The sequence below is a fragment of the Polistes canadensis genome, unplaced genomic scaffold (genome assembly GCF_001313835.1).
Source record: "Polistes canadensis isolate GaletaPanama2010 unplaced genomic scaffold, ASM131383v1 scaffold_93, whole genome shotgun sequence".
Lineage (NCBI taxonomy): Eukaryota > Metazoa > Arthropoda > Insecta > Hymenoptera > Vespidae > Polistes > Polistes canadensis.
In genome coordinates this window covers 411,390-421,212 of record NW_014569640.1, presented here as the reverse complement: position 1 = coordinate 421,212, position 9,823 = coordinate 411,390, and the positions used below count along the sequence as shown (strand labels likewise).

The window sequence follows — 9,823 nt, the reverse complement described above, 5'->3', positions numbered from 1 at the left end:
TAGGTTCGTTCAGCTTCTAGAACCGCGGAGGAATCGAAACGTATGTAATACATGCATAGATATACATATACTATATATATATATATATATATATACAATCTAGTCTATTGCATTACACATATATAGATCTATACGTACGTGTACACTATCGGCCAAAAGTGTCTGAAATCGTTACGTATAAATTTAGTGAAACAAAGTATTTATCAGTATATTAAATTTTCATGAAAATCGACATGCAATTTTTAAACTTTTTCATTATCAGTGTATCCATACACACGTGACATCCCAGAAAATGTTTATATTAAAATAATTTACAAATAGAAAAAACAATCTCAAAGAGGGGATGCAACCGCGAAGATCAATTAAGATTTTTTAACGTGTAACACATTTTCTTATTTTTACTTTACATACATAATACTATTATTATAATAATGAAAAATAATGAAACTGTGATGTGGGGTAAAAAGTGATCGTGCAAAAAAACGCCGCACCACTTATCGACCAATAATAATCTTACGAATCGTTTGAAAAAAATTATCGATATACAATATTTGATTTTTCTTAAAAATCAACAAATGATATCAAACTTTTAGCCGATAGTGTATATGTACGACGTATGTATGCATGTTACAGTAGGATATACATGTAACATTCATACATACATACTTACATACACACACATATATATGCATGTATACGTACGTATGGATATTTGAAAGCAAAGTCATTCCCGAGGGTGACGCCTTTGGTATAGTAAAGGCTCGGAAGGAGAATAGAGAGGAGGAGGAGGAGGAGGAGGACGAAAGGGTGAAGAGGGAAGGACAGTTTATCTCCGGCACCATAAACGTGCTAGATATTATGGATAGTGGACTGAGTTACGGGCCAATATTTCTTCGTAATTATTCTACGTTCCTCGGTAGTAGATAGCATCGGGGGATAACGGCTATACGGCTGCTTGTATGAGTCGAATACTCGCGCGCGCGAACGATCCCTTCATCCCTTTTCTCCTCCTTCGTTGACTTACTCTTCTTTTTTTCTTTCCCCCCCCCCCGTTTTTTTGTTCTTTTCTTTTTTCCCTATTCTTTTTTGTCTTTTTTTCTTTTTTCCTCCTCCTCCTCCCCCTCCCCCCCCCACACCGCCTCCTCTTACAATTTACCTTCCAATTTTTTTATTACCCCGATGAGACAGACTTTCCAACGCGATATTGGACTTCTTTTTTCATGGCTTCGATCCAAAGAATTTATTGCCGGCATTTATATCCTTGCACCGAAATGAACGATATGACCTCTTTCTCTATTTCTTTCTTTCTTTCCTTCCTTCCTTCCTTCCTTCCTTCCTTCCTTCCTTCTCTCTCTCTCTCTCTCTCTCTCTCTCTCTCTCTCTCTCTATCTCAATCTCGTTTTTTTTTTAATTTTTTTTTATTTCGTTCAACCGAATACACTTTATCGTGTTCGATCGGAGTTAATTTCGATTCGAGTTCGTATCGATGATTTTTCCTCGAATAAGAAGTGGCTGTTATATAGGATAAAAAATTGTCAAGAAAAAGAGAGGAGATGGGGGGTGGGGTGTTGGGTGGTTGTATGCAATGTTTGACAAACGAGGGGGAAAAAAATAAAAAAATAGTAATATTAAAATAAAAAGAAAATCTTCTCTTTTTATATATATATATTTTGCAGGAATATTTGCGGTGTAGTAGAATGCGAGAGAGGTGATTCAACTGAACGAGTATTGAATTCGTTATGATCATGGCCGATTAAAAATGAGCGAGCACCGGGCCGGTGAATCGACATTTTTCCAACGCACACGAAAGTACACCGCGGCCCAGTGTTGTTCGGGCGCTTTCTAGCGTCCGCTTTTGCGAATAGCGCTTTGCTGGTGCTGGTACTACTGGTATTGGTATTGGTGCTGGTGGTGCTGTTAGGTGGTATTTCTAAGCGTACGTGAAACCGATTTAATAGAAATGGCTTTTTACATAACGAGATTTTCATGTACGCCAGGAAATGCGCTCGATCGTACTTTGACCCGTTTTTATCGAACGAGCATATGTATCTTTCGCTTATACACACGCGTCTATACGTTCTACGTGTATTCATATGTATGTGTGATATATATATATATATATATATATATATATATATATATATATTGGAAAATATTATTGATGTTCTCGTCGTCATTTTGTTCGCAAAGATCGATGATGTTTTATCGAAGAGTAGCAACGAGATGCTGCTGTTGCTGTTGCTGCTGCTGTTGCTGTTGGTTGACCGCGGTTTATGTCGCGTTGAAGCGAGTAAATAAGTGTACGGATGATGGTGATATCCATCCATCCATCCATCCTCACCCCCCTAACCCCCGAAATATGAGGAAATCGAAAAACGAGGAGACGATGATACGAGAAGCTGCGAAAGCTATTTCCGTAACGAGACGTCGGGTCACCATAAAAGTGAGAATCCTACACGAACTGTGATACCACCTTCTTCTTCATCTATCTTTTTCTTTTAGGATTCGTCGTCCCATCTATCCTATCCATTCATATATATATATATATTGGCTTGACCATAACGTTTGTGTCGATATAAAAAAGAAAATTCAGAGGCAACGATTTTATATTATACTTTTATTGTTTTTTTTTCTTTTTTCTTTTTTTCTTTTATTCGAAATTTCCGATCAATCCGATATTACATACATTTTGCTATCATTTGATCTAATAAAAATGCGTTGTTTTAAAAAAGAAAGAAAATTCACACGTTACGATTTCGTATATTTCTTCTAATTTTTACATGTTTGTTTATATTTAAAAATATATCTTCGCGTGCGAGCAAACGTTTTTCTGATCGCTACAACGTTGTTCTTTCTCTCCCCTATTTTTGTATTTTCTTTTTTACTTTATTTCTATATGTTTAACATATTTCTTTCTCCCTCTCTCTTTCTCTTTCTTTTCTCATTCGAAACCCTTCGGCAGTTTGTTCTCTTTTTTGTTTTTTTCTTCTTCTTCTTCTTTTTATACCACTGAGGATAAAGGCAGAAATTGTTATTTACATTTCTACGTTGTTTCCTCCTACTTATATTTTTCGAATTAACCATTTACAAAGCGAATTATATAAACTTTTCGGGACTGTTTTGATAAAATTACACGTAAAATACCAACAGCGAAATTGAAGAAACTATTTCCTAACTGGTATAATTTAGTTCCCTTTTTATCAAAAGTACTGAGACCAATTTATGAGAAATAACGTGGAATATGCATGTTACGTAATATTTTCTATAAAAGTTCATCTAGGAATTATATATTTTTCCTCTCTTTATTTATAGTAATTTTAATTATTATTACCATTGTTCGCGCATCTGTTATAGCATTTATGCAAAACGCCAGTGATATCCGGAAAAGAATATTATTTTCATACGCGTAAATGAGATCCTTTTGCCTATTTATATATTTTTTTTTCTTTTCGTTTGCTCAATATTTTTTCCTTTCTTTTTAATTTTAAACATATTAATTAAAATGCAAGGATAGGTTTCGAGAGCGTGGAAAGGGAAGAACAATTTCACGATTTCAATGAATTCGTTAAAACGCAGACAGAAACGGAGATAGAAAGATACTTCTTGGCCCTTTCCGCGATCGTTTTCATTGGCCTAAGGGCAAAATGGGAAGGTGTATTCGAGAAGTAGAAAAGTAAAAGGTAGAAAGGTAACGATCGATGGCAAAAGTTGAGCGTAATTGTTCGCGAGAGTGTTTTCCCTTTCTTCTTCGTTCAGTCATACCATTCTATCCTACTCCTCCTCCTCCTCCCCCCGTCCTCCCTTCTTTAGAAGGGTACGTTAGAGGAGGTGAGTCTTATTAGGAAGAAGAACTCACGGAAAAGTTAATTTCTCGTTATTTCACTACCCCTGGCAACGATTAACCGAGAAAAGAGGTTCGTGAACAGAAAAAAAGGTGCATTTTCGTGGGGGAAAATCCTTGGAAAACGTGGAACGATTAGTCGAAGAAAAATCCCTAAGGGCTAAGGATTAATATTAAAAGTTCTATTTTTCGTTTGATTCACCTTATCGAAGCTAAACGATTATCCCAAATCGTGATTCGTACAATAACGATACCCCCGATCTTATTTTCAAATTGTACTCTTTCTTATTTTTCTTTTTTTTTTTCTGTCTGCTCTTTCTTCGTGTGTCATGAATATAAAAAAAAAAAACCATAAAATAAAAAGAAAACTGTGTAAGAAAAAGTGAAATTTAAAATTGACGAATGTTTTAATGTTTCAGGATGGTCCGCATGATCGGCGATGAATTTTTGACAGAAGAAAGGGACCGAAAATATTACGCCGACCATTATACCTGTTGTCCACCACCCCTCTTCATCATTCTCATCACCCTAGTCGAGGTGAGTGCGGGTAGAAGGGAGAGTAGTGTAATCCGTAGTTTGTAACGAGCGTTGTACAGAGGCTACTGGAGTGTCCATGTTTATATAGACGGGACACTGCTCTTTGATCTTCGGCCGTGCACGTGCAAGCCTTGATTAGTAAAATTTTAACGAGACTAATTTATACACGAACGGTCCACCAACACTCCGTCTACACGCGTTCACGATTTTAACCTACTACCTACCGTCAACGTGTAGTACGAGCATTGCAATCAAATTTCAAGATTTTAGATCTTCCTCGTCTAATTAATAAAATGAAAATAAGATCTTACGTAATTTTTTCTTTTTTTTTTTTTTCTTTTTTTCCACGAGTTATCTTCTTTTCGTTACGCCGCATATTTTTTTATGCTTACTTCGATGATAATCATTTTTTTTTTTTAACGAAACAGAACAATATTTTGTACTGTAAAATAATTCAAGATTTGTGTATTTTCTTATTATTGGATATATAATATAAAAGAAGATATAAAATTTAAGATTCGAAAAGTTACAACAATTTTCATTTTGATAATACTTGTTTTATATATACGCGAATTGGAACAATATTTTTTTTTTATATCAGAAATTACTAAAAATAATAATATATTTCTCGTTATAGATTTTGAATATTTTTTTGTTTATTCTAATTATTAAAATTAAAAAAGAAAATGTAATATCCATGAAATGAATTTTTCAACCCCATTTAACGATATCTACCATCAGGCTTCCCCACCCGCGTATATTTGTATAAATTCATTTATTGCTTATTTAATTTCCACTTATTAATTAATATGTAAGAGATGTATTATACAAGCTGGAACGAATCTTTTTCTCTTGTTTGTTTGTTTGATTGTTTTTTTTTTTTTTTTTAATTAAAAGACGATGGTTTGAAGGGGTTGGACTCCCCACTTATTGGTGAAACGAATGCTAACAATCAACAAAAGAACGTCGTTGGTATACCGTATCAATTTACCAATTAATGGAGATTTCGTTCTTCCTATTATTTGGCCAACTTTTTTTCCCCTTTCCGTTCTACTCCTACCTCCCCCCTCCCGCCCTGTTCCGGGCTCGAAAAGGGAAGAAGAAATTCTCTGAGCGAACCAATTAGCAGATTGTCGTTCGAGCGTGCACCGTGTTAACGTTCCAGTCACGATCGATTCGAACGCGAAATACGGATATTCGACGTTTGGAATGCCAAAGGGATAAAAAAAAGAAAAAAGAAAAGAAAAAAAAGAAAGAAACTCGCTTTGGGGATTGGAATCTAGATGCACCTGGAAGAACAAAGGAGCAAAACCATTTACTAAGACTAAGATCGGCAAAGATACGTCGCGTTTGACCATTTACTGTAATTAAAATGCGAAATTTAATATTTCGACGAATGAACGAACGAACGAACGAACATGTTTAACGTATGTTCGAAGGAAATATCCAATCACGTATTTACCCTTATTTTATTTTTTTTCAATTAATATGTTACGATCATATTAAGTTATTCGTTATGTAAAAAAAATTTGATTAAAAAGTGTGCCCCATCGTGTTACTTCGTTATATTACTACTCATATAAAATATTCATTTAATATAAATTTTTAAAGAAATATTTCACTTATCTCGCATATATATATATAGAAAAAAAAAAAAAATAAAGTTACGTCAACGAAACTGCTAATAGCTTCAGGAATAGTTTAGTTCGTCGGTTGGTAATACGAATTACATGGAATGAAAATACTTGGATGGTTTGTAGTAGGAGGAAGAGGAAAAGATCGCGTATGTATTATACATAGAAGTAAATGTCCTAGCTACACATACATACACAGAGAGAAACTTACTCGCGGTAAAATATATTGTTTATACGATAACTAGCGCTGTCCTCCGCTATTCGAGTATCCCTTGCCACCATATTTCGCGGCAATGAGCACCGGCAAACTTTTATCTTGGTCGAGGGCTGATAGATCGTTTCTCGCGAGCACCGTTTTACAACACGAACGTATATATATGTATGTGTGGGTCGAAGGTGCCACCACGCTGTGCCTCGTGGCCTCTTCCTTTTCCTTTCTTCCTACTCGTGCCAACGTGAGTAACACTACCTATACCACCACAATAAGAGAAAAAGACGTACGAGTTGGAAAAGGACTTTCTCGTTTGTGGGGAAGGGGATGGCGGGGTGGGAGTTAGGTGGAGAGGGAAGGAGGGTATACCCCCATCGGTAAAAGGGAGAAAGCCAGTAATCTTTCGTGCGGAACCAACCTTTATTTCTGGCTGTCGCATATTTTCTTTCTGTCGGCCCTTCGTAAGTAACTGAGAGAGAGAAAGAGAGAGAGAGAGAGAGAGAAAGAGTTTTTCTTGCTCGTTTCGCAAGAATCGATCGATAATCTTGATCCTAGTTCTTCTAAGCCAGTCCTATATTCCCCCCCTACCCCCTATCCTCTATCCCCTTTCCACCCATATCTCTGTCTTTTTTTTTCTACCTTCTTTACTTAAGTGCACCCTTTCTTCTTCACTTTTTTCTTTTCTTTATTTTTGCGTCCCCCTTTCTTTCACTTTTTTTTTCTTTTTTTTTTTTCGCTTTCTTTCTCTCTCTCTCTGTTTCTCTCTGTGTTTACATCGTATCGATATCGTTAGAGAATACACGGTTATCTAAACAACCGTGAGGCTTTATCGATCGATACCATATTCCTCTTTCCTCTTTCGTTTTTCCTCCTCCCATATTCATCCACCTTCCGCTTCCACGGTCTCTACAACTCGTTCCCTCATCGTCGACATAGTTTACATCGTCTCGTCGTACGTTGAACGTTAGCCTCGAGGCTACGTCCACGTGACGACGTACCTATTCCCTCTCTTTCTCTCTCTCTCTCTCTCTCTCCTCTCTCTCTCTACTTTATTCTTTCACCACTTTTTCTTCTTCTTCTTTTATCCCTTTTTCTTTTTAGAGTTCTTCTTCTAGTGTTTCTTTTAAGAGTCAGTTAACTTTACAAAATTTCTCTTACCAAAATTGTTTTATGTAAACGATGAAACAATTATCTATCGAATTTTAATCTTATTCTTTTAAGAAACAAATTTTTTTTCTTTTTTCTTTTTAGTTTTAACGTGTAAAATGGAAGGAAAAAGTAATAGACAATGAAATTTATCGTTTATTATATATAATCAAAATTGTATGATACTAACAACACAGGGTTAAACTAAAATTAGTTTTAACGAGTAAGAACAAAAAAAAAAAAAGAAAAAAAGATATGAAAATTCTAAAAGCCCAACCTCTATCGACGCTAAAATGCAAAATAAAAATGTTCTACGCGTAAAGATTGCTTTTTTTCTCCTCCTCCTCCTCTTCCTCCTCGTCCACCTTTCCCCCTATTTTTTTTTTATAGGACAAACTAAATTACCACATACACACGCGGTGGTCTCGGATAATACAAAAAAAAGGTAACGGTAAATCGAATCAATCCCGTTACGAATTGATCTATTGATTTTTTGACAAGAATTACGAATAAAATTGGATTGATCGATGTGAATGGAAAATTCTTTATAAAAAACAAAAACAAAAAAAAAAAAAAGCAAAGTGTAAACCTTGGAAATTTGATCGTTCCTATTATTCTACGGGTTTATAGTAACTAGGAAGTTTATTCTCAAAGGGGCGTGCAGCAAGTGCTTCTTCTCCGATAGATAGAAATCAAGGTAAGGACAGACGGATTTCTGGTCTGTAGCGACCAAGGACGACCTTGAGATAAGGGTGCCGGATATTACGAAGTAACGGAACTAACTGTTTCCATCTCTCTTCCTCTTTTCTTTATCGTATCTCATAGTTCTCTATTCCCTCTCCGAAGCAAGCTGCGACCCTCTCTATCTATACTCCTCTAACCTTCCTTACCTTTCTCATTCTCTTTCTCTCTTTCTCTCTCTATCACCCTCGACAACCCCCCCCCCGCCCCTTCACCATAGTACGACTACTCCCCGACTAAACTAACCTCGTTACAGAGGAACGATATTACACGGAGCGAACATCGTCGTCGTAGTCGCGCTTAACTGCAACCCGTTGGAAGGACGGATATTAAGGGCTCGTTTACCGTGGCGAGAAAAGTATGGGCTTTACCAGTAGAAAAAGCTACAACCAACGAGAGAGAGTTTCTGTCTGTGTGTGTGTGTGAGAGTGAGAAAGCGAATAGAAATTTGTTCGATAGACGTTTTATCGAGAAAGAACAAAAATAAAATATATATGGGGTATTCCACGTCAAATCGACCAATTTTGTTGACCCCTGTGACCCTTTTCGATTTAGCTGAACCACTTTTTTTTTTATATTATTTTCTAACCCATTAAAAAAAAAACCTCTATAGAAATATTTGTAAATTTATTTAATATGACTTTAGTTTTAATTATATATTATAGAAAATTATAATTATAATAAGATTGCAATGCACTCATGGGGTCAATTATTCATGTAAATATTATTAACAATTTATTTCGATTTCTTTGGTCGTTTAAATAATTTACAAACGGTATATTGTTCTGAATTAGTAATATTTCTTTGCAAAAGACATCAAAAAAGAAAAAAAGAAAAACGTCCCGATAAGTCAATTTTTGGCAAAGTTACGGCTATTTGATAGGAAAAAGCCCATTTTCTTTTTTGGAAAATTCATAACTTTTTTTGAGTTGGGTAAAAAAAAGTTTGAAAAAATTCTCACAGAGGTTTTCAATGGGTTAGAAAATGAAAAAAAAAAAAATTTCAGTCAAATCGAAAAGGGTCGGGGTCAAATGTGGTCGGTTTGACGTAGAATGCCCCATATACATATACATATACACCGCGTATACGTGTTCGATGGAAAGAATTTTGTTTTTTTTTTTGTTTTAGATCTTTTTTCCTCTCTTTTCTTTCCTACTTTCGAATAAGCTTGTTTTTTGTTTTCTTCTTGGACGATATATATATATTTTGTTTTTTATACGCGTAGAATTCACTATGATGAAAAATGAATAATAGGAGAGGGATCGAAGTTAAGTAACTATGTATATATATATATATATATATTTATATGGGATACGTTATATATTGCGTCACGCGCGGCAAAAGTGTTTGTCGTGATCTCGTTGACGCCGCCGTAGGGTCCACGGAAATCCACTACAATCCCTCGCGAACATGTCTATTCCATTGTCCCTATGATGTTCTATGGGATTTTGAACGTATAGATTCGATGACAAAATAAAAACACGACAACGAAATAAACGGAGACGAGAATGATAAAGCGAATCTCATCTCTTCTTTCACCATCGGTTGTGTGTTAGTATAATTATAACTTATAATAGTAATACTGTAATTATAATTTGTTTTCATAATGTTATCGTTAGAAACACAAAAGTTAATCCTAATTAGATGGATTAAAAATTCGTTAAGGTAATTCTTTCTTAAAAAAATATATATATATATATATATATATATATA

The 9,823-nt window shown here is 35.2% G+C and overlaps 1 protein-coding gene across 2 annotated transcripts in view; it reads left to right on the top strand.

Moving 5' to 3' along the window:
• LOC106787135 (protein rhomboid) overlaps positions 1–9,823 on the top strand; it is a 124,237-nt gene that overhangs the window by 30,187 nt on the left and 84,227 nt on the right. For both annotated transcript variants that reach the window (XM_014749251.1, XM_014749250.1), the window contains exon 2: positions 4,261–4,378. In XM_014749251.1, coding sequence (XP_014604737.1) covers positions 4,261–4,378 — 118 coding nt within the window. The remainder of the gene's footprint in view (positions 1–4,260; positions 4,379–9,823) is intronic.